Raw genomic sequence first — 27,643 nt, 5'->3', positions numbered from 1 at the left:
AGTTTGCTCTGTGACATGAAAAGAACCAGATATTCACTCTAATATTTCCATGGTTGTCATGGCAGATGTGACCTCCCTAGTTACTCTTCACAGAGGTCCTTCAGGGTGAATTCTGTACTCCCCATAGAACAAAAAGCAGAGATATTGTTCCAGCTAGCTCAAGTAGGGAGACTGCTGGGCAGCAAGCTGGGGATCTGCTGACTACAGCAGCATGCATTAAAAGAGCACAGACTGCTAAATAGAACAGCTGGACAGCCTGCATAACTGCTGGACAGAATTAGATGAGACCAGTTCCACCTTCTTCCTTCAAACAGATTTCCATAATAGAGCATGCAAGTCTCCATTAAAAAAAAAGAGAGGAAAAAAGATTTCACCATGGGCTCCTTGGATGGACAGGAAACTGAAAGTAGGAGAGACCAGCTAACAGCATACAGGTATGCCTCAGTTAACAAAGTACTGTAAATGTGTTCTCAATTATTACTTCTTTAACAGAAAATTTGGTACCAGAGGTAGAAATGACAGGGAAAGAATAGGGATAGGTTCCCACACTACAAAAAAGAAGAGCCATTCATGTTCCAGCAAACTTCCCTCACCCCACAAAACTAACGATATGGACATCTGAAATGAAACAAGAATGTCAGGTAAGCATTGTATGAGTAAACAAAAACATTCTGAACTTTTTAGAGACGACCTGAAGGCTTCTTCCAAAATGAATCCTGGGATGATTTTTCTTTCTTTCATCATTCTTCACTTTTATTATGATTTCCATTTTGGATTTATGCTTTTTAAACATATTGTGGGTAGCTAATGAGATAAGTTAATCTGTTTTCAAATTTCCTCCCAGTTTTACTGTTCACACATGCTCCATAAGAGATTTTAAAGATAGCTGCTGTTTACCTTGTCCGTTGCAGGCAGGTACATATAGCTATGATAGAATCGACTGGAACAGAATCCCATAATTAGGAGTTTAGATCAAGCTTTATTGCATTGTTTACTGCAGACACACTGCTGCAACCTGTCACCAAAATTCTGTGTTTCTCAGCCTTCCTTCACCACCCTCCCCGTGCCAATGCTGCTAAAACATCAAGCTAGACAGAAGACAAGGAAGGAAAGAGGAGATGGGCACAGGGTGACCAAACATCCTCCTTGTCCAGGACTGACACATTCTACATTTCAACTTTCTGTCCAGGAGGAATGTCAAGATGTCTTTCATTTTGAGCATGGCTAAAAAGCATGAATTTATATTTATTTCATAATAATAATAATAATAATAATAATTTATTTACTTATGCCCTGCTCTTTAGCCAAAAGGCTATCAGAGTGGCTTACAAATTGTTAATTGGACATTTCCCTGCCCTCAGGCTTACAATCTAAAGAGACAAGACACAAAAGGAGAAGGGAATGGCAGTGAGGAAGGGGGAAAGTCCAGCAGATCTTCTCTTTTGATGTTTTTTATTATGTAACTTACAGAGCACATTACATACTACTGTATTACTGTCATTATTTACAAAGGATTCATTTAGCAAACAATATTAATACAATTTCTATGAATTTTCCACTGAAACTAGTTTGTCTTCCTTGATTTCCACTGTCTTTATCCCCCAAAATATTTCCTTTATCTCAGAGTGACCTTCCCCAGTAACATTTGATCTTGTGACTGATTTCTATAAAATATTTCTACTTCTGTTAACTACCATTATAATTATAATTTCAGTATATATAATGCTAACATTGTTTGATTCTAAGAGTAATGATAAGACTATTAATTTGGGAAGAATGAATTTATATGAGCATTTTTAGCTTTCATTTTGTCATATCCTACAGTTTTTTTTTTAATGTCCTGTATTTTGTGGTGCCTTGACCTCCTTTGCAGTTATATCTGGTCACCCTGGATGGGCAAGACTTTGTAGAAAAGACCTTCTTTGTCAGAGGCTTTGTTAACTGAGATGTCCATTCACTGTAATAGCCAGGTAACAATCTCCTGCCACATCTCTCCCTGTTGGTAATTATCTGAATAATTTAAAGGGTAATCCATAAAATAATTTATGGAGACCATGCCACACTGCTTACTTTTTTTTAAAATGCAGATATACACATATTCTCTCTCTATGGAGCAAAGCAGACATTAACAGAAACACAAGATAAACCCAGTTCTACCTCCCACAGTGGGATTTCCTCAGAGATGTGTGCCTTAGCAAGCCAACTTGGAAATTAAGCCCATGTTTACCTACTAGTGGCCAGCCATAAAACAAGACACAATAAATGCAAAGGTAATGAAAATAATATGCAAGGCCATATAATTATGTTTTGCCACATGAAGAAGCACCTCTTTTAAAAATGTCCTAATCGTATCATCTTGCATTATTACCATCCTTGCCATTTTTCTGAAGTGCTTTTGGATTGTTGTTGTTGTTGTTGTTGTTGTTGTTGTTGTTGTTGTTGTGTGCCTTCAGGTTATTTCTAACTTATAGCTATCCAAAGGCGAACCTATCACAGGGTTTTCTTGGCAAGATTTGTTCAGAGGATGTTTGCCTTCCTCTGAGGCTGTGAGTGTGTGACTTGCTCAAGGTCACCCAGTGAGTTTCCGCAGCCAAGTGAGAATTCAAAGTACTTGATGTATGTGTGTGTGCCTCCAAGTCGCCTATCGACTATCCCATAAATTTCATAGGGTTTTCCTTTGCAAGGAATACTCAGAGGATGTTTTGCCAGGTATTTCCTCAGTAATACAGCCTACCAATACAGCCTACCTACAATACCTGGTATTCATTGGCAGTCTCCCATTTAAGTACTAACTAGGGCTGGCCCTGCTTAACTTCCAAGATCAGATAGGATTTGGTTCATTTAGGGTGTTTAGGTAATGTTTACTAATTTGTTTTCAGAAAGTGGAAGCAGCAGTGGTATTTTGAAAAAAAGAATGAATGAATTCACACTTGGATTTTCTTGTAAAAAGGAACGGGAACAAGAGGTGAAGACTATGTGGCTCTCCAGAGCTTCTGGATTTTAACTACAGTGCTACCTCGGGTTACGAAATTAATTCGTTCCGCCGCTCCGTTCGTAACCCGAGTAATTTCGCAACCCGAAAAGGCTTTTTTTTAGCGCTGGAAAGCCGCTAGCCGCACTTTGCGTTTGAATTTTGCGCCGAAAAAAATTTCGTAACCCGAAAAAAATATCGTATCCCGGGACAGTTTTTTCCAATCTAACTTTTTCGTATCCCGGAAATTTCGTAACGCGATCAATTCGTATCCCGGGGTACCACTGTACCATCAGCATAGCCAGTGTTGAGCCCAGCAACATCTGGAGAGCCACAGATTCTCCATCTGTGAGGCAAACAGTGTAGTCCAGCCCCCTGAAATGGCCCACAGATTTTTCCCCACCTGTCTCTAAAACTCACCCCAAAATTTGGCAACCAAGGCCTAATTTTATTTTCTATTTCTGTTGTTCTGTTTAACATTACCACTTTTGTTTCATTTGGGTTTTTTTAATTATATTGGATTGTTAACTGCTGTAATAATCATACAGATTCTAAAGCTAGATAGAAATCTATACATAAATAATGTACAGGTGCTTGTTCTCCCTCTAAGATGATAATTTACATTTAATTGGGTGTTAAAAGGTCTACATGTAATTAATAGCATTTTAAAAGCCACCTACTGGATAACAACCAATTAGGAAAAAATATGCAGTTCACTGATAGGCTGGGAATGTTGTCTGATGTAAGCAATAGGAAATTTGTCTGTGATTTCAGAGCCACAGACTTTACTGTTCTCCTTGTGAAGTGCTTAGCTCATAACGTCAAGAATCGTTTTTTTAAAAAATGAGTATTAATATGCATTTGATTTCTTGTGATATACTATTGACATGATCACATCTGCCAAAGCTATAAAAAGGTAAATATCTGTTCTGTACACATTGCCCTTTTATGAAGTACAATATACATATAAGAAATCTGGGCTTCTTTCTTGAAGGCCTTCCAATTTCATTAGGAGTTGAGAACAATAAGAAATTGCAAGAGCGCACAAGGCGGAAGTGAGAAGCAAAGAAGCAGAACCAAGGAGAGATGGGAAAGGGAAATTAGTTGTGAGCGATCACTGTTAGAATGAAGGGAGTTCATTAGCTTGGTTTTATTATCTTCATGATTTTAAAAAACACAAACTATAATTAGAAACAATAAAAGTGAAGAACAAGCTCAGACTTGTTACAGGAAGCTAGCTAGCTTCTGGAATTTGCAAAGGTTTTCTTTTTAGTACATAGTTCTTCTAGCTATGTCACCTGCACGTATAGGAGTAAAGTCGGCCTTTCTTATACACGGGACTTTTTATACATAAATTCAAGCATCCATGGTTTGAAAATGTTAAAAAAAGTATAAATTTCAAATATCAAACCTTGATTTTCCATTTTTTTATAAGGGACACCATTTTGCTATGCCATTATATTTAATGGGACTTGACCATCCACAGATTTTGTTATCCACAGGGGATCTTGGAACCAAATCCCAGTGTATAACAAGGGTCCACTGTATATGAAAGAGCTTTAAAATATATATAAGAATTATTTCCTAATAAAATAGATACAAGCATTGTGATTTCCCAATGTGCAATTTACCTAGTAAGGAATTTCTCCCTCTTAACTTCTCATTCCCATCATTGTACTACAGAGGATACACAACAATTGTATCATCTTCCCTGATTTACCACTAACCTCATTTTCCCTCTTTTTTGTAGCTGTCTTTGTGGGCCAAAACAGACAGCCCAGTAAAGCCAGCTTCTATGCCATACCCCCGAGTTGCCCCAAAGCCACGCCAGAGATTACATGCCAGCTGGCTTATGGATGACTGGGGGCATGGTTTTAAGACACCACTTGCCCTAGAGCCGGCGAAAAGCTGACTCTAGAGGCAAATGGACGGCTTTTACCACCTCAAATAGGAGCAGACTTTTTCTGCTCCTATTTGGGCTGGAAGCTGGCTGCTTTGGGGCTGCAGCATGCAGTTTCTGCGGCCCAAATCTGGCTCTCTTAGGGCTGCCTCATCAGGACCATTTGTTTTACCCGTGTTGTTTTTGTGAGACTATAAGCTCTTTTGGAGCAGAGACTTGTCCTTTCATTCTTGTTAAAAGTTTCCTCATTATCACTATCATTGCTGTGATGATGACTGAGGGCTGAAACAGACGGCCGAAAAAAGCCCACTTTTGGGAATCAATGGAGCGCAGCATTTGCATGCCGCATGCTCTGATGACATCCTGAAGCCAGTGTGCAGCCACCCGGCTGCTCAGACATGGTGCTCTGGCAGTGGAGCATTTATATGCAGCATGCCGCCAAAATATCTTGAAGCTGGCATCAGGCTGCTGCAGAGCCGTAAAAGCTGGCTTTTTTCTGGCCCCAAAAGGAGTGGATCTTTACTGCTCCTTTTTGGGCTGGATTCAAGGCAGATTGAGGCCACGGTGTGTGGTTGTCATGGCCTCAATCTGTCTTTGGAAGGGGTGGCTTCAAGCTGCCCCTTCTTGCTGGTCTGTTTTGCCCCAAAGTCAACAAATTAACATCACAAAAACATCTCAAGTTTGCATGTTTCTGATGAGATAGATTAGGCCCTACTTTTGCATTCCAACAGTCAAGTGAAGTGGTATGTTTATTCATTCCTATTCTTTCCTAAATTTTTAAACCTCCCCAATCTTAGAATTTAATTAAAAATTTCCATTAAAAATTTTGAGTAATATCCAATTGTGTCACTCTACTACTGCAAATGATGTTGCATTTGCACAACCCAGTTCCACCCTATGTGCAGGGAGAAATTCAATCCAGCTTCCAGCTGTGCAACTAATCACACAGCTGGCTGGACTAGTGGTTACACAACAACCACTTGTGCAGCCAGTTGCATGAATGGTAGCATACTTAAGGATCACAAGAGCCAGTATATAGTACAGCAGTTATAGTCAACATATGGCCCTTCAGAAGTTCAGTATGCAAAGGGATCTTGCAGAACCGTTGAGACTACTGAAAGATAGAAGTTGGTAGCATGAGCTTTCATAGACTTGATCCTACTTCCTTAGATACATTTGGAGGAATTATTAGAAGTTGATAGACTCCAGTGCTCATACCAACCTCTGTGTATTTTGAGATCTTCTGGGGATACCATTCTTCCTGCCCTACCATTCTCACAGATGCACATGGTGGGAACACATGAGGGGGCCTTTTCAATGGTTGCTTGGGAACTCCTTTCCTATAGAGCTTTGACTGGCACCTCCCTTGCCATCCTTCTGTAAGCAGATGAAGACTTCTTATGTTTTGTTTTGGAAGGCCTTTGACGACTGATTACTCAGAAGGAAAGGGCCTTGCATAATAAGCTCTATTTTATGTTTCTTGTTTTCTTTTTAATGGTAATGTTTATACCTGGATTTAATTGGTAGTTTAATTACACTTTTAACTTTTGTATGATGTGAATTTTAAACTGTCTACATTTTAATTTTAACCTTTTTTAAACTAGAAAAGGTTGTGGGGATGCTGCTGCTGATGGTGGTGGTGATGATGATGATAGCAGCCCATGTAAGAAGTTGCAGTTTGACAACATCTGGAGAGTTGTCCTTTGCCCAATCCTACAATGAATAATGCAAAGTAAATCATAGTTGTATACTATAATTCTGTGAGCTGAAGAAAGGAAATGACTCACTTCCAGAAAGAGTAGGGCTAGTAGGAATGGCTTCAAGCTCTCAATTCAACACGTTAGCTAGCTAATGAAAAATCATATCATGGGTATATATCAAATGTCATGCTGGTGTCTGACCACTTGTGCAACAAACATTTCTCTCCCTCCCCTCTCCCTGCAGACCTCTACATGGTCTGAAAACCAGTTCTGTCAGGTTTGCCAGCCCTCTGGAGCAGGTTTTGTGGGGTGCACCAGAGGTGTACTGGGCAGGGTGGATTGCCACTTTATGATTCAGCTGATGAAAAATGCATTCTGGCAAAGGAAACACCTAAAGGCTCTGTTCCAACTCATTCAGAATTAGAAAAACACCCCTTTCTGATGACATCATCCAGTTTGATATCATCCAGCCTCTTACTACAACATCCTTTTCCACAGTGAAACACTGGGCTTCATTGGGAAATATTTCACATATAGTTGCTCAAGTACATCTGGAACTCACAATCACAGCCCTAAAAAAGATATGCTCTCTTTTGTCCCCAGTCTTGAAGTAGGATAGTGCTCAATGTTAAGGAAATGTGTGCTGCCTTATCTCATAGGCTGGTCATGTGCCCTATTTATTCATAACAATTCTCTGTATTTGTGTTTCCCAACCTTTGGTCCTCCGTTTATTGTAGACTTCAGATCCCAGAAGCTCCAGCCACTTTGGACAATAGTCAGGAATTAGGAGAGCTAAAGTCCAAAACATCTGGAGAACCAACCACTGGAAACCATAGTCTATATGTAAGGCTCTTTCTGGGGCAGTCCTGTTTGAAGGCAACCTCTGTTTGGGTCCTTGCTCAGTCCAACTTAAAGAATCACAAGATGGCAAACTAGGGGCCTGAAAGTTGCCCATTAATAGTTATTACTAAATAACAAACTGAGAAAACAGACAGGGAACCAGGTTACAATTTTATTGCTATTTAAATCACAGTATTCCCCGCCTCCAGATTTGTATAATTCCATATAAACTACGATATGACAGTGTTATGCAAATATTCCTTTCTGCTCTCTCATTTAGTGTTGCATTTCCTCTTTTTTGACAATGTATTAATGGGCATACTACTTGCTCAGCAGCATGATTATTTCATGATGCCCAGAAACATGCCCTGCCAGCTGAAAATAGCACAAATTCAGCTCTAAGGAAGACCTCAGAATGTGGCACAGTGTATAGACAGCCACTGTCTCCTAAGCAGATGAGGTAATGGCATAGGCTTGGTTGCCTCTCACAAATAAATCCTCAGCTCCACTGAAGGGAATAGGGGACAATGACGTTGTCTGCTAGCACTAGAATAGGGAAGAAGGTTTTGTAGCCCAATTACAATTACCAGGAAGAAATAGTAGCTAAAGACAATTTCTGAACAACTGTGTGTGTGGGGGGGGGGGGGGGAGGGGGAGAAATTCTTAATTACTTTTTTCTATGAACCACACACCACATTTCTTCCAGCTTTACAGATGGCACAAATCCAGACCTAACAAAAGATGTTTTTAAAATGTTAATAGATTTTTAAAAAAAAAGAGACGAAGAGAGAGATCAAGGGATTCAGAAGGAGAAGTGACATTATATGGACTGAATCAGGAGATGACTTAGGCAAGGATAACACATTTCAGATCCTGGGAAGAGAAGATATTAGAGTCTTTAAAAAATCTCAAAATGTGAAATGCTCAGAGAGCAGGTTCTGATCACATGGGACAACAATTCTGTTTTCGTTTGCTTTCTTCGTTGTGTGTCACTTTTTTCTGGAAAACTGCCATGCTCCACACTGTAAGGGATAGCTGTTTTATAGATATATTCTAGTCTCCCATTGGTACAATTCAGAGAACTGCCATATGGTCCCTGTTGATTTACTATGTTTTGGTATCTCACAATGCTAGGCAATTTATCCTTAGAGGAGTTCAATTTCATTTTAAACCTCTTGTCATTTCTACTGAAACATTTGGTCGGATTTTAAAAAATTATTTGATATTTAAATTAAAAATTAATTAAAATCTTGTTTTTCTCATTTATTTAATTATTTCTACTCCATCCTATAGAAAAAAGATCTCAGGGCAGCTTACAAGTAAAATTAAAAGAAACAGTTTAAACAATAAAAACAATCTAAATTAACTTAAATATATTAAATATAATTAATGAGTTTAAACAGATTTAAAAGATTAGAACTGCTTATGTATTTTAGATAAATTAATGAGGAGGCTAAAGGAGGCTTAACAGCTATATTTTCACTTGACATCTAAATGAAAACAATGTTGGCGTCATTCAGGCCAACAAACAGAGGACATTCAACAAATGGGGTAAGGCCTTCTCCCATGTCCCTATTTTCTAATCCTTCGCTCCTTCATGAACCATATATTCTTGGCAATTTAGGGTTAGAAAGCACGGAAACTTTATTATTAAAATAGTAGAGGTTTTCCCTTGACATAAATGTCTAGTCATAAGCAACTGTAGTGGGCGGTGCTCATCCTGTTACTAAGCTGAAGAGCCAGTGTTCTCTGAAGGTGACTTTGTGGTCATGAGGACAGCATGACTGCACAGAATGCTGTTACCTTCCCACCAAAGTGGTACCTATTTATCTACTTGCACTTTTACATGCTTTTGAACTGCTAGGTTGGCAGAAGCTGGGACTAGTGATGGGAGCTCACTCTGTCACACAGTGCTTGGGCCTTGGACTGCCTAACTTCTGACTTTATCAGAATTGACATCTTAACCACTAAGCCACTGCATCCCATTAAAAAGCTATCATTTTGCTTTTTATTTATTAAATAACGGTGCTTTACAGAGCGCCCAAAAAGGGTGCTCTGCTGGCGCCCGTGTTTGCTGCGTGAGGGAGCTGCAGTGAACAAACCACGCAGCTCCCCTGCACAGCAAAAAGATCCCGCAAAAAGTGGGTTCTTCTTGCGGTGCAGTTGTGATGCCGCAAGGCGCCAATGGCGCACTTACATCACAACCGTGCCGCAATGTGCAGACGCTAAGCGTCCGTCATGTCAAAATGGAGGCACCCATGTGTCCTCCTTTGTGGTTAGGACATCTGGTCAGCCTGGTGACAAATCATTTCCTCTAGTACTACACACAGGTGGTGTGGGTGTGGCTCCTATGCCCGCCGAGGGCACCCCTGGGGCTGGCTCCATCCTGCTCTAGAGTTGGTTTACAAACACTCCTCACAGTCCAAATGATGCTTGCAACCAGAACACAACTTTATTAACTTTTTCCCTTCCACAAACTGAAACCAAAGCAAAACACCTCCAAAACAGTTCTTTTCACTGATGCCGGCTCTCCTCCCGGTAAGTGTTTACAGGGTATGGTGTCGGGCTGGGCGGTAGTCGCACAGGGGCGTCTCTACTCGTCTTCTGGGCTCCGGACAGAGGCTGGAGTCATGAAGTCGCCGCCGCTCTCTCCGTGACCACCACGACTCCTCCCCTCCTCTAGCTCCTTCTCCTCCCTGACCTATTTCCGGGTTCCATGGCTGTGCCCGGGTTCCCTCTCCTCTCCGCGGACATGCAGGGTGGGTTGTAAGAACCGGCCCTACCCTCACCCGTCCTCCAGGAGTACTACCTTCCCAGTTCCTCTTATCCGTCCCGGTGTTGTTGGGTTCCTCTCCTTTCCCTTCTCTGTACCTCTCTCCGCCAACTCTCCTCCCCCTGAGCGCCTCTCCCTTCCTCCTTATTAAGGCCCCAGTTGGCCTTCCCCGCCCCCAAGGTGGGGTCTCTAATTCCTCACCCGGTCCCAGCTGGGTTTCCCCCTCCCATCTCCTTGCCTCCCTCTCCCCTGGGTCCTCAAGCTCCTTTTTCACCCCCTCAACCCGACCTTCTTCCCTCTTCTCTCTACAGGTGGTTACATGGTTATCAGCTTGGAAATGAAACAGAGCCTTTACAACAAAACACCTTCTCTAAGTGATTGTCTAGAAGTGTGTGTGTGTTTGTGTTATGTGCCTTCCAGTCATTTCTAGTTTATGGCAATCCTAATAATAATATATTTATTACGGGACACAGCCAGCACAATGGCAATCCTAAGTCAAACCTATCATGGGGTTTTCTTGGCCAGATTTGACAGCAAGGCAGGCTTCTACAGTACAATTAAAAGTGGGACCCTATTTAGACTTCATGTCTTTGTAGCTATAGTTAAGAGTGTATCTGATAAGGAATATAACTGAGACAGCTGGCGGGAAATGGGAAGTCTTTTTTATAGGTGTTTGGGGGTTGAGAATGAAGGGGGATGTTAGTTTATCAGTAGTTATTGTTGGAATAAAGTGCATTTTTGTTGTCAATTTTTTGTCATATAGGTTGTCATTTTTGTATTTGTTTTTTGTTTGGTGTTTGCTACAGTTGTATTTTAATGTTCTGAAACTTAATAAAATCTTTTAATAAGAAGCAGGACCTTGTAATTCCTTGTTGTAGTCTCACTTGCTGGTGGGCTGGAAACATCCTCCTCCTTGTGACCTGATCAACAGCTGAAAGACTTTCTTTGCCCCATGTGGCTGCTGGCTATTAAGGTGAGCTAAAAGGAGAGTTACACTACGAGACATTACTTAATAAGGCATACATCTTGTTTAACATCTACATGAAACCGCAGGGAGAGGTCATCCGGAGTTTTGGGGCGCCATGTCATCAGTATGCAGATGACACCCAACTCTATCTCTCCTTTCCATCTGATTCCAAGGAAGCTGTCCCTGTGCTGAACCAGTGTCTGATGTCAGTAATGGACTGGATGAGGGCAAACAAATTGAAGCTTAATCCAGACAAGACAGAGGTGCTCCTGGTCAGTCGTAAGGCAGATCAGGGAATTGGGGCTATGCCTGAGCTGGATGGGGTTACACTCCCCTTGAAATCTCAGGTTTGCAGCTTGGGTGTGCTCCTAGACTCCAGTCTGAATGTGGATGCCCAGGTCTCAGCAGTGGCCAGAAGTGCATTTGCACAATTAACTTGTGCGCCAGCTGTGCCTGTTCCTTGAGACGTCAGATCTGGCTAGTGACACATGCTTTGGTTACATCCCATTTGGACTACTGTAGCGCGCTCTACGTGGGGCTGCCTTTGGAAACTGTTCAAAAACTTCAGCGAGTCCAAAATGCTGCGGCTAGAATGCTGACCAGAGCCAGTTACAGGGAGCATACAGGGAGCTGTATTGAAACAGCTTCACTGGCTACTGGTTCACTTCCGAGCACAATTCAAAGTGCTGGTTATGACCTATAAAACCCTACACGGCTTAGGGCCAGACTATTTGAAAGATCGTATCTCCCCATATGAACCACCTAGAGCCCTAAGATCTTCAGGAGAAGGCTTTCTCTCGGTCCCACCACCATCCCAGGCTCGCCTGGTGAGGACATGAGAGATAGCCTTCTCAGTGGCTGCTCCTTCCCTGTGGAACTCCCTTCCACGGGAGACTAGGCTGGCCCCCTCACTGCTGGCCTTTCATAGGCAGGCAAAGACATTTTTGTTTAAACAGGCCTTTTGAGATCTGGCAGGCTTGGTTTTATTGGGAGACAAGAGGGTTGGACTTGGACTTTTTAATTTTAACTTTGTATGCTTTTTAAAAAAAATATATTTGTAATTTTTATATTTTATGATTTTAATTGTACAGTTTTAACTTATGTTTATATATGTTCGCCGCCTTGGGTCCCATTTTGTCTTTTCAAGCCCCTGTGTACTGGGCCAAAATGTCAGAAGCTAATGGAAAAAAACTTCATCTGGTGCTACAAAGATTCTGGCGTCAATACCATGTGAACTTTCCAAGAAGTAAATTCCATCGTACTGGTTCCCCAACAGAAGACTCCCCAGATACGACCAGTGATCTCCCTTCAAAAAGGTCCAGGAAGGGCATCTGAAAGTGGGTGGGAGAAGGAGATACTTCATCATTCGCCGATCATTTTGAGTCAAGAAAGTTTCCCAATCTGTTCTGTAATTTAATGTTCTTGTTAAAAATGTTTCAGAGCTTCAGATGCATAAGTAGTATCACAATCAGGATGGGTGAGCACTTTATTTCTAAGGTGAGAAGGAGAAGAGGACTTGTTTATAGAAAGCAGAAAAGGGGGAGAGCCAATGTGCTGTGCTGGTTTGAGTGCTGGACTATGACGCTGGAGACCAGGGTTTGAATCTCACTCAGTTGTGGAAACCCACTCGGGGATCCTAGGCAAGTCACACTCTCTCAGCCTCAGATGAAAGTAAAGGGGGGAAAAGCCCTCTGAACAAACCTTGACAAGAAAACCTTGTGATAGGGTCAATTTAGGGTTGCCATAAGTCAGAAATGATTTGAAGGCACATGACAACAACAAGAAAGGGGAATTTCTAAACTTTTTTATTCTCATTATTTTAAAACTTCTCTATACAGAAAACTGTATGGGGAGAAGAAGAACAGTCTGAACTCATGACACACATCCCATCTCTATCTCAATTGCTCTTCTAGATTTGCTACTTATGAAGGACACAAAGGCTTCTAAAGAGCAGATAAAGTGTCAATTTTTCTTTCTACTTCATACAGTAAAAGTAGGTTTAACCTCATGGGATGGATCTTACCTATTCAAAGTTTGTATAGGCACACTTGCATTCTCTTTTAATGCTCAGAATCCATAGAACTATAGGAAAAAACAGTAGAAATGTTGTGGGTCCTGATGGATCATGCCTCTTAGTACATGATCTTTTAGCACATGATGGATCATACCATTTAACACATGATTTTTTTTTACAGAAAATAAAGCAAGCTTGTTTCTCTTTTGTTTTCTTTCCAATTTATCTGAAACAGCTTAGGGAAATACGGAAACCATCCATCTAGCTTCTGTTGCCCTCTTTCTGTTTTCGCACAGGTGACCTTCAGACCACTACTCAACTCAGGAAAATAAGAAAGGCAGCTGAACTATGCCTCAGAGCAAGAGCCGTACACAGTCTTCATTCTTTCCCCCAATGCTTCTTGTAAAAGAAGATAGGGATGTGCAGAGAATCCTTCCACCAATTCTTCAGTGCAATTAAGAGAAATTCTCTACTAGGTTAGAAACCTTCCCTTATTCAACAAGTATGGGCAGTGTCTCTTCTATACAGGAAGAGTAAAAATGGGCTGATAATAGGACCCTAAGGGTTATGAAACCCACAATCAGGTGCACTTTGATATACAGTAATGTAGAGCATATCTGTCTGTTGGTTGATATGAGACTTCCTATTCTACCTGTTAATTGTTGCTGCTGGCCAAACGCTTGTCATTTTTTCTTGCAGCTTGAAAGCACACGTAGCAGGACAAAGATAAACAGGAGACAGAATTCCTCTGCAACTCCCAGCTTTAGATGAGTAAGCATTGTCCTGAAGGCAACATTACATCTTCCAACAATTTGAATTCACATGTTCAGGGAGGTTATGAGGCACACCTGTACCCAAGGGAAGAGGTAGGCTGCTGCATGTAAAATGGAAATGTGTCTGGATGATAGCACCTTTCCTCTCTTCAACTTCACTTGTTACAAAAGTTTGTGCCCTACCTCAGTTGTCTGGCGCCTTAAAAATCATTGTGTGCATTGCTTTCAGCTATGACCTGGACTGTCATGCAAAACCTGCATGAGATAGATTGGAATTTTGAGGGGCAGTTGATAACATTGAAAAACAGAGGACAGAGTAGGAAGCAGGGGAGGAAGGTAAGGAAGGGGGGCTCTTCTTCCTCCTCCTCTCCCTCATACTTGCTGGTGCTCACTTTTTTTTGTATGGACAAGAATAACTATAATGTTCTCACCAGATATAGATGGCATTACATCACATATAAATCTTATTAACTGCAACAGTCTCTAAGGAAATAGACTGAAGTCTACGAAAACTCATGCTGCCAATTTCTTTCAGTTAGTCTCAAAGGTGCTACAAGATCTCTCTACATACAGTCTCTATAGTAGGCACTCTGCTGATATTATGAACAAAGAATGGTCAGAGACCAAAGTAAAACACTCAGAAATGTTGGCAGGACATAACATGTTTATTGTTGTCTGTTGATTCTGGCTGACCACACTTTTGGCAATTGGTAGACTGGTCATCTAGATTTATCTCAGGTTTTCCCAAAGTTATGTTTTTGTCCTGATTTTCACATTTAATTCCTGTATTTATTTCTCTTTATTCCCCTTAGTTATCAATTTGATTGATTCATTCTTTGTTTGAATGTGTGCTTGAATTCCAGGGGAGTCTGGAGGTCCCCTAGATATTGTCTTTTAAAAAGTACACAAGGCTGTGATTTGGCTACAACTGAGACAGGGATAGAAAGGGGACTTGTGAACTTCATTAAGGACTTGCTTCTCATTCCAGAAAATAACTTGAGCATTGGACCACTTTTTACACATCAGAATTAAACACTTCGCTAGTACAGATCCTCACCACATGTAATAGATTTTTCTCTCTTACGGTTCACTCATGCCTGTTACTGTTACACCAATACAGAATACTATTAATGAAAACATGATATATTAGCAAAAAGGAAACACATGATTCCATAGGCATGAGTGTGACTGAAGCAAAACAAATCCATTAATATAAAGCCTCAAGATCAGTGAAATTAAAAAACAAATTGTATACAAATTTTGTAGCAAAACAAATCAAGTCTCCCCTCCTCCATTCCCCAGAGGCATGTAATCAAAAAATGCTCTGTTGAAGAATGACTACCTTAGTAACTATGAGTGTGTGGCAATCAGTCTCAATTTTCAAAGGGGGAAAGTCTATACTACAGCTAACACAACGTTTTTCCCCACACAAGCAAATATCGAACAGGCTTGGATACAGGGCAACATAAATTTTAACCTGTAGTTGTGAAATTGACCTTACCTTTTTCTTAAGATCCACACATATTTCCTGTTGTTTTCTTCTATTATTGGCTAACATAATTTCTGTCTCATGAGCAGCACATGCTTCTGCCAGAGTCATTACTGCCTTCAGTAGAAATGCTTTCTTTGCTTGGAACCAGTTGAACATCAACACCCTCCACTGATTCCTAGTAAAATGATAGTGGTCCCAAGCCCGTTCGTGAGCAACCTAATAAAAGAATATCCATAGTTCACAGTTACTGCAAGTCATCATTAGAAACCACAAGAAGATGTAAATTAGAGCACCCAGAAGAATATCCTGATGTGCATTGGTCCTGATATGTATTTTCCCATTGTGCATCAGTCCCACTGCAAATCAGATATGTACCGGCCCTGTTGTACACTGGTCTTATTGTGCATTAGTTCCAATGCAAAATGGTCCCAATGCAATGATCATTTCACTGGCTCCCCTAGGTAGGAACATCATGGCAGCCCCCTTGCTAAATATGGACATTGCAAAAGGGCTCAGTTCTACTTCCTACAGATGTAAGTCCTCAAAGGAATTCTGAGCCAAAATATCAACATTAACTTTGTACTCAGTAATAAAGACAGAAGGGAACCCTACCCTCCCAAGAATGTCAAGTGCTTATACAAACTGGTTGATTTAGGCTGGGCTGATGAACTTGTAGCTTCAAAATACTTTGAAAAAGAACATGATATCCATGGGGTGATGTCAAAAAAAAGAAGCAAAAGCATTATTTAATGAGAAAGCAGAGAGGAAAGAGAATAATTGCAATAGAACAATAAGATATTCTTTCTCCTGACTAATCTCATGGATATGTGCAGTTATCCCACCACCACCACCACCCTCAAATGGCACAAGAATATCATTTTGTAAAAGAAAAAAGCTGAGGCAAGAATGCAGCGATGATGCAAAGTGTATGCAGCTGGTGGTGGGAGCAATACTGTAATTTTTGTGAATTGTCTTGAACAGAGAGGTGTTGCATGAATTTTTCATTGTCTGAAAGTGATTTGATACTGTGGTAAATTCCTGTGAGCTTGGGGAAGCAGTCAAGATATAAATTCAAATGCACAGTCATAGTGGAGGTGCCACCTATAATTATAAGTACTGTACAGTAATATAGCATCATTTTTGTAGCAATGGACATTTTATATCAATTGTTATATCATTTTATATCATTTTGGCACATTTGTTTGGAATGCCAAATGGCCAAAACAGACATGTAATATCAATGAGTTGGTTAAGAAAAGATGTCTGTGTTTCGAAGGGCCACACAAAGAGTAGCACTGTAAAGAACTCGTCTTCAGATTGCAAGCTTTTATGCTGGTCCTGGTAGTCAGGTAATCTGTTTCAACCATTACAGATTGAAGTTAGACTAGGACACTGGCAGAGTTTTAATGCAGGTGCATGGTCAGGAACCATCTCATCCCATGTTTGAAGAAGAAGTGTCTCTGAATCCAAGAAATCAATTATGTGTGTGCACATAGGCTGCAGAGAGAAACCAAGAGAAAGACCTTGAAGTCCTGGTCATGTTCCTATAAATAGTATTGAAATCCACTCTGGATGTTTCTGATCTTCAAGATCTTCATTTCAGGTGGAATGAGATTGTAGGAATGAATTTGGAGGTAGACACTGGGGCTTGGATGCATTTTTTAGAGGTGAAAATTTTGGGGCCCTCCAGATGGTGTTGTTTTGCAACTTGCAGCAGCCCTAGTCAGCACAGTCAAGTGGTGGGAACTGTAGTCCCAACAACATCTGGAGGGAGGTATGATTCCCATCCCTGATTTAAAGAAGTCAACAGTGATGGATTTAACCACCTGGGGCCATTATCATAGAATTGTAGAGTTGGAAGTGACCACAAGGGCCATCCAGTCCAATTCCCTGCCATGCAGAAAATCTCAATCAAAGCATATCCAACAGATGGCCTTCCAGCCTCTGTTTAAAGACCATTGGCAAAGGGCATGTATTAAGGCCTTAATAATTAAACTTAATATGAAAGTACAGTACATTCACTCGCAAAACTGGCTACAAGGTGTTGTTAATTACCTTTGAAGACCTACATGGCTTGGCCCCGAGTTACTTGCGGGAACACCTCTCCCTACACAATATATTGTACTGTATTATTTTTATTGATGTAATCCCACCTCAATCTGCAGGAAGAGGAGGGAAATATAAAATTGTTGTTGTTAGAGTGACTTGCATTTGTGCACCATTTGTGCTTGCTTTTAGATTTGCAGATTATGTCTATAAATTCCCATCCAACAAAAAGGAAGTACCAAAGACTGTGATCAGATCCATCTGGTGGGGACTGTGCTTGAGACAGAAAGAAAGGTGAAGTTCTGGTGTGCACACAGAAATCCTCTGTGCAATGTTGGATGCAACCCTAGATTCAGTAACTTACAAAATACATCTCTGTGGAAAATCAACCCAAATGTTCATCATAACATTGAACTGAAAAAGTAAATTCTTGTGCCACTTACGAGATCTTGCCTGGACTTGTGAGGCAGAATTTTCTGTAGCATATCCAAGTAGAGATTTCTTCTGCCTTGTATATCTTTCGGGTATTGATTAATGATAACCTGATAAATCCAAAGATCATCTTTACTCCACTGGAAACTGCTGTTCAAGAGAAGAGGGGGAAAACCCAAGTACATTCTTAGCCTTCAAGAGAAGACAGTAAAAAAAATGGAAATAATCAGCTAACATGATTACATTCTAATCTTGTCATGAAGCATAATGGAAGAACAATTTTGGAACAGTGATGGGACAATTTGATGGAACAAAATGGTTGTAAGGAGCAGCACATGGCTTTTTGAATGTAAATCTTGTATAAGATTTTAAGAGCTGTGCAATCAATTTCAATGTGTTATCCCTGCCATTCAGTACAAAAAAATCCCTTTGTGTCCTGGGGTAATCTTGCAAAAGGCATTCATAAAGGTTTTCCCTATGCTAGCAGTGCAGCAGAGCCAGTGTGGTGTAGTGGTTTAAGTGCTGAACTTGGATTTTGGGAGATCAGCATCTGAATCCATGCTTGGTCTTGGGAATCCACTGGGTGACCTACTTTACCATGCTCAGAGAAAGGCAACGGCAAATCCCTTCTGAACAAATCTTGCCTAGAAAAAAATATATGATAAGTTTGCCTTAGGGCCACCACAAGTCCAACACAGCCGGAAGGCATCCAGCCAGAAAAGTTGTGTCTCCTTCAACCTCTCCCCCCAGAAGTTTTGCAAGGAGATGGAACACCTACCTGCAGGCCAAGGAGGGGGGCACTTCAGATCAATAGCTCAGTCAATATTCAAAATTGCCAATGTTATTAATTCAATTGAAGCATGCGTGAGTGAAAGCAAAGGTCAGCCTGTGACAATGATTAAACTATAATGACCAGGATTTAGTGTGGTTATTCTGTTGTTTGAACTAGTTAGATCAGCAAAATTGCTTCCATTCCTCTCCTCCTACACCCTTCCAAATATGATCCGGAGAGATGGGAAACCATCCAGAGGTGGTTTTCAGATACCATGAAGAGCTATCAGGGTGAGAAAAGGGAAATAAATTTCAATCATGCTCATGGGCAGCTAGCAAGATGCTTGCTAGTTCTTTGTACTTTGGTCTGTTTTTGTATCAATAAATGGGTTCTGTGCTACCATCTTTTACTTTTTGATTTAGAAACACAGGCTCTAAACAGTGCTGACTAAACAACTGTAAAACCAGAGTTAAAAAAACCCAAACAAACCTCTCTGCAGTCAAACTCTTCTAATACACAGAAGTGCAGGAGTTAATGCACTGATACAACAAAGGAAACAATCTGCAGCCAAACAAAACAATGTTGAATGTTGAATCCCCATCCGCTTTCCCTTTCCATTCCAGGAATTATTTTAAGTGTTACACCCTTTCCAAGATTCAGTTTGAAGTAAGGCTGTTACATGAAAATAAAAATAAAATAAAGATAAAATAAAATTCGTAACATGATGAAGTTTGAACCCAGGTTAAGTTCAACCCAGTTGAACTAGCTCAAATCTTATATTATGGAGTGAGTACAAAATATGAAAAAAAAAACCCTGATAATCCCACCTTTGGCATTATCTCATACTCAAGAGAAGTTACATTATGGCTGCTAACAATTTACATTTTATAGGTTTTTTGTGGGTTTTTCGGGCTATGTGGCCATGTTCTAGAACATAGCCCGAAAAACCCACAAAAAAAACTATGGATGCCAGCCATAAAAGCCCTCGACTTCACAATTTACATTTTACTCTCTTTTGAATCAGTCTCCATATAGCCAAGAAGGTGAGTGGCCTCTGCCAGCACTGAGACACCTCTAGAACTACTCAACTACAGCAGAAATGTCTGATACAAAATGTAGGCCTGTGACTCTAATACCATCACTTTTCTTCTCCTATGTAATTTTAAAATATATTTGCCTGATAAAGATGCCAGTGGAGCTCTGAAGGCTTGCATGATATATTTTGTGCATTGTGACTGGCTGATAAAAGTATCACATTTTTCAGATTTTATATTCTGTTGTATTTTGCTGCATGGTCAACACAGCTACTCCTGAATGTGTTGCCTTATGGCAGGCAGAATTATGAATTCAATATGAGCATGATCCATATAGTCTTTAATTCCTGAGCACGAATAAGAAGTGAGCTCTATGCACAGATCCTAGTTATACATCACATTTAAGATGTCATCTCAATGTGAGGTGAGAGCAAGGCAGGAGATTGTCATCCTGCTCATAAATATGCACAGACAATAAACAATTCATGTCAATAAACAATCATAGATGTGATTGTGCAAACAGTTTTTACCACAACCATGTCAGTTTGCTGGTTGCTGGTGGGAGTCTTCATTCACTGCAAATAAATCTGAATAGACATCTTGGTTTGGATTGGATTTGGGCTGTGGTCTTTCATCAAGACAAACAGCACTTGTTAATTTTATTGTGTGTCCATCTGGATTTAGAATTCTGTAACCATTTCTATCATGATCAACAAAAATTCCCTCTTCACTTCTTCTACTTGATAGCACTCAGACACAAGAAAATGGCATCTACTAAAAATGTATATCGACAGGTACGTCCTTATAGCTGATGGTTTTCACATTCATTTAATGAGTAAAATGCTTCCTTAGACTGGAACCAATTCCTCTGCAGTAGATTCCGTTCAACATACTCTTTTCCTTTTCCACTCTTCACAGCACTTCTCCGTCTGTGAACTTATGAGTGCATCATTGTTGAGAAGACACATAGCTTTTCCTTTGTAAAGGTTTGGCAAACTCATTGTTGCTTTCACCCATAGAGCTTGGCACTCTTCATAGTTGTACATTGTGTTTGCTACAAATGGGCAAAATAAGAATGTAGTTGTGGCTTTTTTTGTTGTCTGCTTTGCTAGACTGAAGCAAACTTGGAGAGGAGCTATCTGAATTTTTGAGAAACATCAAATGAACCACTAGGGAATGGGAACAGAGGGAGGCCACAAAGCGAGTTAGTCAATTAGAACACAAAGGTGACACCATCAGAACAGAACAGAACAGCCTCCTAAGAATAAAAACAGACTTGTTATTTTGTTCTCAGAGCCATCAAATACATGCCCAGCTGTCTTTACCCCATGTGTGTTTTCTTTGCAAAGTATTAAATGGACACAGAAAACAGAGACCAAATGGAAGAGGTCATGGGCCAGGGCTAACCTCAAGACAGCAGAATAAAATCCATCCAGTATGCAATCTAAAGACCAGGGTCCTGCAGAGCCCAAGAATCTTTTGAATACTAGTGCCAGAACTACATGCAGCAACAAAGATGTGCCTTCAGCAGAAAATGACACAGATAAAAGCATTGTAGTAAAGTCTCAGGGTACATTTGTGGTCCCAGGTTTGTTCCCCGTTAAAGTGGGGGGGGGTGTCTGGAACTCTGAAAAGCCACCACAAGTCAGTATAGCCGCAGGTGAACTTCTGGCCCTCAGACATTTTGGACCAACGTATAGAAGTTGTTTGGTAGGAAAAGAAATCCCTGGAAATAGAGGCACCTTCTGTCCACCATAGGCAGATCGGCAGATCCTAGACCCAATCAATTGTAACGAAGTATGCATTTTATTTATATACGGCCTGAAAAAATGGGACTAAAGTCTTCTCATAATTACATACAAGGTGCTAGGAGGAAATTTAGTAGCTCTGAATCAGGTCCTCTCTCCTGCCCCATATTTCCCCATTCCTACCAATGGCATCCAATAATGAAGTAAGAATAGAAAAATACTATTCTTACAGCCAAGAAGGACCAGACTGGTGGTGACCTCTCAGAGATCCTTTTCTGCCGCCACCCCAAAAACTTGGAATGACCTGCCGGAAGAGATTCACTAATTATCCTCATTTGAGGATAAAGATCCTTCTCTTCCAGCAGGCCTTCCCAGACTGATCATGTCCAGAACTGATTGAATCCACCCTCCTCACCACTTTTTCACTCGCGGATTGTGTAATAATTTTGATGTATTGTTAAATATATTTTAAATATGTTTTATTGTTTAATTTTAAACTGGGAGGGAGGGCTAGGGTTTTGTGGGTTTATTGTTTTATCATTGTGTATTGTATAATCATGTTGTTACCCGTCTCGATTCCCAAAACGGAAGAGGCGGGATATAAATAAATTTTCATTCATTCATACATACATACATGGTTGACTAGATTTAAATCTTGGGGTGATGGGGAAAGAAAGTGACTTGACACAGGGATACCACTTTTAGCAGCCGCCCATGTTCACTGACATGTCTAGTTCTACCCCTAGGCATTATATAGACATTAAGACTAGTGTCCTGGTTGCAAGTATTGTTTAATTTAAAAAACAAATGAAACAATTAAGGGGGGAAAAAAGAAAATCAAAGCCGGAGTATTATCATTATTAATTAATTACTTTTAAATGTCTTGGAACAATATATCATTGTGATTCTAGAATCATCTCTTTTTCTAAAAAAATAGAATTAAATGAAATGCAGAAACAGAAAGATATAATCTACAGCTTTGGAAAATACTTAGTGTATTGATGCTGACGTTCAAGCGCAGAAGCTGAAAATGGAAAGAAGTATTCTGAGTTGACATCTTTCACATCCTCACATCAAACCCTTTAAAGGGCAGACCTAATAGCTCTCTAACAGAGTTCTTTTTCAATCAAAATACCACAAAGCAATATATCTTTCTGCACATAAACTGAAGGCAAAGCATAATGACAGCATTTTTGTAAAAAATAATTACATTTTAATATATCAAGTGACAGTATTAATTGGGAGCCAATTTAGAGTCAACATTGAAATATAATTGGGCCCATATAAAATTACAGTTCAGCATAAATTTGTTAAAAGCATGTATTTCAAACCACATTGCCAGATCTTTGTTGTTCTCATTTGTTTCAGAGGTTCTCTATGTCAACAAGTCATTTGAATGGTCACCGAGTGGCACAGATTACTAATTATTTTCTCAGTACTTGCCATCAAAATGAAAACAGAGGAAGAAGCAGAGCAATGCTCCACTTGAGAAGATTATCTTTCAGGCCAGATACAGGACTTAGAATAGAATCTTGATAATGGTCATACACCAGCACGCAGGTATAAGACTTAAGGACTTTGCCTTAAGTCTTAGAGGCATCTAAATGGTTTATGAATGATTATTGACACAGGGACTGGGGTATGGAGGACTAAACACTTTGAACATCTCTCTAGCCTCACTTCCCAGAGAAGGAGCAGACTGGGTACGGAGCTCACTGGGCTGCACTTGCCTTGACTGTGCATATATTTATTTCCTGGTGAGACACACGGACCCTTATATTATTAAAAGGTTCCATGTGTCTCACCAGTAAATAAATATGTGCACAGTCCAGGCAAGTGCAGCCCAGTGAGCTCCATACCCAGTCTTACAAGTTTCATACTTCAGCCACTTTTCATTTAATTATAGTGGGCCCTTAATATCTACTGGGGTATGGCTCCAGGATCTCCTATGAATACTAAAATCTGTGAATGCTCAAGTCACGTTATATATAATGGCATATTATATAAAATGTCCCTTATAGAAAATGTCAAAATCAAGGTTTGCTTTTTGGAATGTACGGCCCCATACAGACAGGGCAAAATAAAGCTGCTTCGGGTCACTTTAGAGGTATGCTGTTTAAATGATGTATGCGTCCTAAGAGTCCAGAAGCCACACCAAAGCCATGCTCCAAACCTAAGGACTGAAGCGTGGCTTTGGCATGGCTTCCGGACGCTTAAGACGCTTACATCATTTAAACAGCATACCTCCAAAGTGACCCAAAGCAGCTTTATTTTGGCCTGTCTGTACGGGCCCTATACTGTATTTATAAAAACTATTTTCAATCCATGGATGATGGAATCCATGGATAAAGAATCTGTACTCTGGTCATCCTCATTAGAGTGAGGTCACACCGATGTACATTTTTTTTACTACAGCCTTGGACTCCTGGGGTGTCACTCTCCATGATTCCCACTCTTCATTCAGACTCTGATACATTGTCAGTTCACCACAATGATGATTTACCTTCCAGCATTTTTTATGTATTTTGGTTTTCAAAACTAAAACAGATACAGTTTGTGTGAACAGATTGTGAAATCTGGAACACATTGGCAGTTGCTTCTCTGCTAATTATTGTGAAAGCCTGAAGTGAGCATACTCAAGTTAAATAGTAACAACAAGCTTCTATAACTATGCGTTTTGCAGGCATGCACCAGGATCAAGTTACACATAAAACAGCACAAGTCTTGGGGAAAACAATTAATTACAAAAATATTTGCTTTCATAATTTTCTGGAGAACAGAATAGGGGTTAATTTGTTTTGGAACTGTCTCAACAGTACAGTAATTGGTATAGCAGTCACAATCATATTTGGTAACTAGTTACTTCTAAGTTTCAACCACCATGAACTCTAAATTTGGACTGCCCCTCTAATGAATCAATCACCTTCTATGTAAAAATACTTTTGCCATTCAAACAGTACTACTTTCTTATATTCATCTTCATAGCATTCATGCTTTATAAATACTGAACTTTTGTACCATGAGATACACTGCCCTGAATCATGTTTCCCACATAAAGAATCTAAATGGGAAAGTGCTACCTTAAACAGAACATGATCCATATATGTATTAAGAGTTAACCAAAATTCAACCATGCTAGCAATGTGCTTCAAATATTAAACTTGGCACCTACTTAACAACATAGTGATCATTTTTCCATGAGGAAAAAAACAGCTACCACCATTATTTGGTTTCAGAACTGAAACTTGGCAGCAGGCCTATATACAAACACCCTCAGGCAGCTGCTTTATATTTCCTCTGAATCAGATTTACCCCAAGCTAATCCCTGGCTTTACACCCTCTAAAGAACATAAAAACCTCCGAAGGGAACTGACCCTCCAAATACCGTAACCATAATCCCCTGCTCCGCTCTATAATAGGTAGGACAATGTAAATTTGATGCACCGTTTCACAGCATTTGCACCCAGACAAACTACAACAATAACTCCGACTGAGATGTCAGCTTCCCCATATGTCAACCGTGTCATTGCCAATTGTTGCTGTAGAAATATCTAGTTACTGAGCTGGTACAGTAGAATTCCTCCTCACTACATGCCTGGAGTTCAATGAGTTTTATGAACAGCCAGGAAAAGCTTGGAAGTACTCAATTTAAAGAACGATGACACCAATATTTGGGGGGTGGGTAGGGAACATTGCAGTTAGTGACCAAATATTATTTAATCAGATGATTCTTCAGAATAATGATACCTATAGTATTTGTAGGATAGCCAAAGTAGTACAGCGGCTTGAGCACTGGATTATGACTCTGGAAAACAGGGTTCAAATCCCTGCTCAACCATAGAACCACACTGGATGACATTGGGCAAGCCAAATTAGCCACGATAGGTTCGCCTTAGGATCTCCATAAGTCAGAAAACATTTGAAGGCACACAATAACAAATAGTATCTGCAGACTGGCAGTAGATGGCATCCATAATGTAGTTTCATAGATGGCAGCATAGTGCAGCATTGATGGACTTTGCACTATGCTCTGCTAAACTCAATCTGATTTCCCTGATGCTATGACAGAGACCAGGGGTTCCCAACCTTTTTGACTTGTGGAGCCCTAAGGCCTCCACAGAGCATAGGTTGGGAACCACTGACCTAGATGTATGCCCATATATGGAAAACAGCAATAACTATTAGCACTACCGCAACAGTAGCACACACACACACACACAAAATCTCTTCAAATAATCTGCAAAGAGCTTTTCTAGTTTGGGAAAGCTATCAAGAGGACAGCAGCACTGATCACAGCTTTTGCAGCAAATAGCCAAATGCCTAGCACTATTTCATCTGATGCATGAAGTGATGCTTCAGTGGGTACTTATACACAAGGTTGCGGTAGGAGGGTGTGGTTAGTGAGGTGAGAGAGAATGTAAGTGTAAGAAGGAGAAACATTTATAATTACCCTAACTGGCATTAATGAACAATAATTAGGTAAGAGGACATATATGATTTTCCACTTTCCACGATTCCATTTTAACTGCTATGGCTGCCTCCTATGGAATTCTGGGACTTGTAGTTTAGTGAGGCCCAAGAGCATTCTGGCTAAGAATACAAAATGACCCTCCCTAAACTGTAAATCCAGGATTCCATAGGCTGTTGCCATGACAGTTAAAGTGGAATATACATGCTATACCAGTGCAGTGTGATATATAGATAAGATTATTTTACCTTTCCAATAGTTCTAGTTACAATAAAATATATTTCAAAAGGAAATCACACCATGCTTTTTCATCTACAATTTCTGCATTTTGTCTTTACTTTCTTCTGCATGTCATGTGAACCAGATGGAAGTCACCCTCAGGGGCCTCCTGCGGGATTTTCATGGATCTGTAGCTTTCTGTCCTCACTGGAAAAACTGGTAGCAAAACATAGTGATCAGATAAGAATACCACTGGAAATGCCTGTGCATGACTGGAAGTACTTGTGCATGTAAAAATGGTAATACTGTACTGTTGTCGCTCTCTTATTTGTACTGCAATAGAAATGTACATAGACACTTTCCATGGTTCCCTTCTCCCTCTTAATCCCATAGCAACCCTGTAATGTTGGTTTGCTGAGAGCTAGTAGTGGCTAAAGGTCACAAAGTAAATTTCATGACCAGGCAGAGATTAGAGTTTGGAACCTTCTATTTGAAATCCACCTCTTGAAACATTTCTGTATACTGGCTCTGTCAGATCAGTTGTAACTGTAAAACATGTTAAGAAGGATAAAACACAGTGGGGGGGGGGGGGGGGGGGGAAGCCAAACATTCATATGTTGAATTGCATAATTAGAATTCTAATAAGATTACTTTGTATAATTAGAAGAGAAATATGGCAAACATACAGAAGGGTATGCTTGGATCCAATCTAATATGCTTTTTCAAGGCAAGGTTGAATCCATGGTAGAGCTGCCCACCATAGGTCAAAGAGTCACTATACCATTTATTGCATTTTTAGCACCAATTGTATTCTCTGCACTCAGACATCAAAATGCCTTGGGCTTATTTCAGTTAGATAACAACAACAACAACAACAACAATAATAATAATATGATCTATTTATAGCTCGCCTTTTCATGGGAAATAGCGGGTTACAACATGTAAAAACAATGTGTTACATATTAAATCCAATTAAAATTTATGCCCCTCCCAATCTCCCATCCCAAATTATAAAACAAAATTAAATAAATTACAATATAAAACATTACAATGATAAAATCAACAGAGTTCAGGAAAAGAGGAAATGACTCTACAGTAGGAGGGAGAAGATGCTATTGTGCTTGGGGAGGGGAGATAAAATAATTACAGCTTCCATTTTATTTTATTTGTAAAGTTCGAGTTTTAAATCACATACACGTCTTGCATTTCTCATTCTGTCTACACAAGAGCCTAGGGAAGATTGTTTTGCACATTAGGAGCAACAGTGAAAATATGCTCGACCACTCAGATTTCCACTCACTGCATCAGTATCTTCTATTTTCAAAGCTTTGTTCCAGAGCTTTTATCAATGAAGTCACAACCGAATGTTTTTTTCCCATAGACACCTGGTGCTTTTCAGATTTGAAATGGCTTTTCTCTCCAAAAGTGCAGAATGTCATTCCCAATAGAGCTACAGACTACTTGTTTATCCTTTCTATGGCACTGGCATTTGTG

The 27,643-nt window shown here is 40.1% G+C and overlaps 1 protein-coding gene across 6 annotated transcripts in view; it reads right to left on the bottom strand.

Moving 5' to 3' along the window:
- Positions 1-27,643, bottom strand: part of CCDC148 (coiled-coil domain containing 148) — a 133,667-nt gene that overhangs the window by 45,457 nt on the left and 60,567 nt on the right. For 5 of the 6 annotated variants that reach the window (XR_006101456.1, XM_042445892.1, XM_042445893.1 and 2 more), the window contains 2 exons: positions 17,920-18,058; positions 15,440-15,646 (listed from right to left, as the gene is read on the bottom strand). Coding sequence is in view for 5 of the 6 variants with exons in the window: in XM_042445892.1 (XP_042301826.1) it covers positions 15,440-15,646; positions 17,920-18,058 (346 nt within the window). In the remaining variant the exon portion in view is untranslated. The remainder of the gene's footprint in view (positions 1-15,439; positions 15,647-17,919; positions 18,059-27,643) is intronic. The other variant, XM_042445891.1, reaches the window with a different exon arrangement.

This window comes from Sceloporus undulatus, chromosome 1 (genome assembly GCF_019175285.1).
Source record: "Sceloporus undulatus isolate JIND9_A2432 ecotype Alabama chromosome 1, SceUnd_v1.1, whole genome shotgun sequence".
In the NCBI taxonomy this organism is placed as follows: domain Eukaryota; kingdom Metazoa; phylum Chordata; class Lepidosauria; order Squamata; family Phrynosomatidae; genus Sceloporus; species Sceloporus undulatus.
This window is presented reverse-complemented; position numbering and strand designations above follow the sequence as displayed.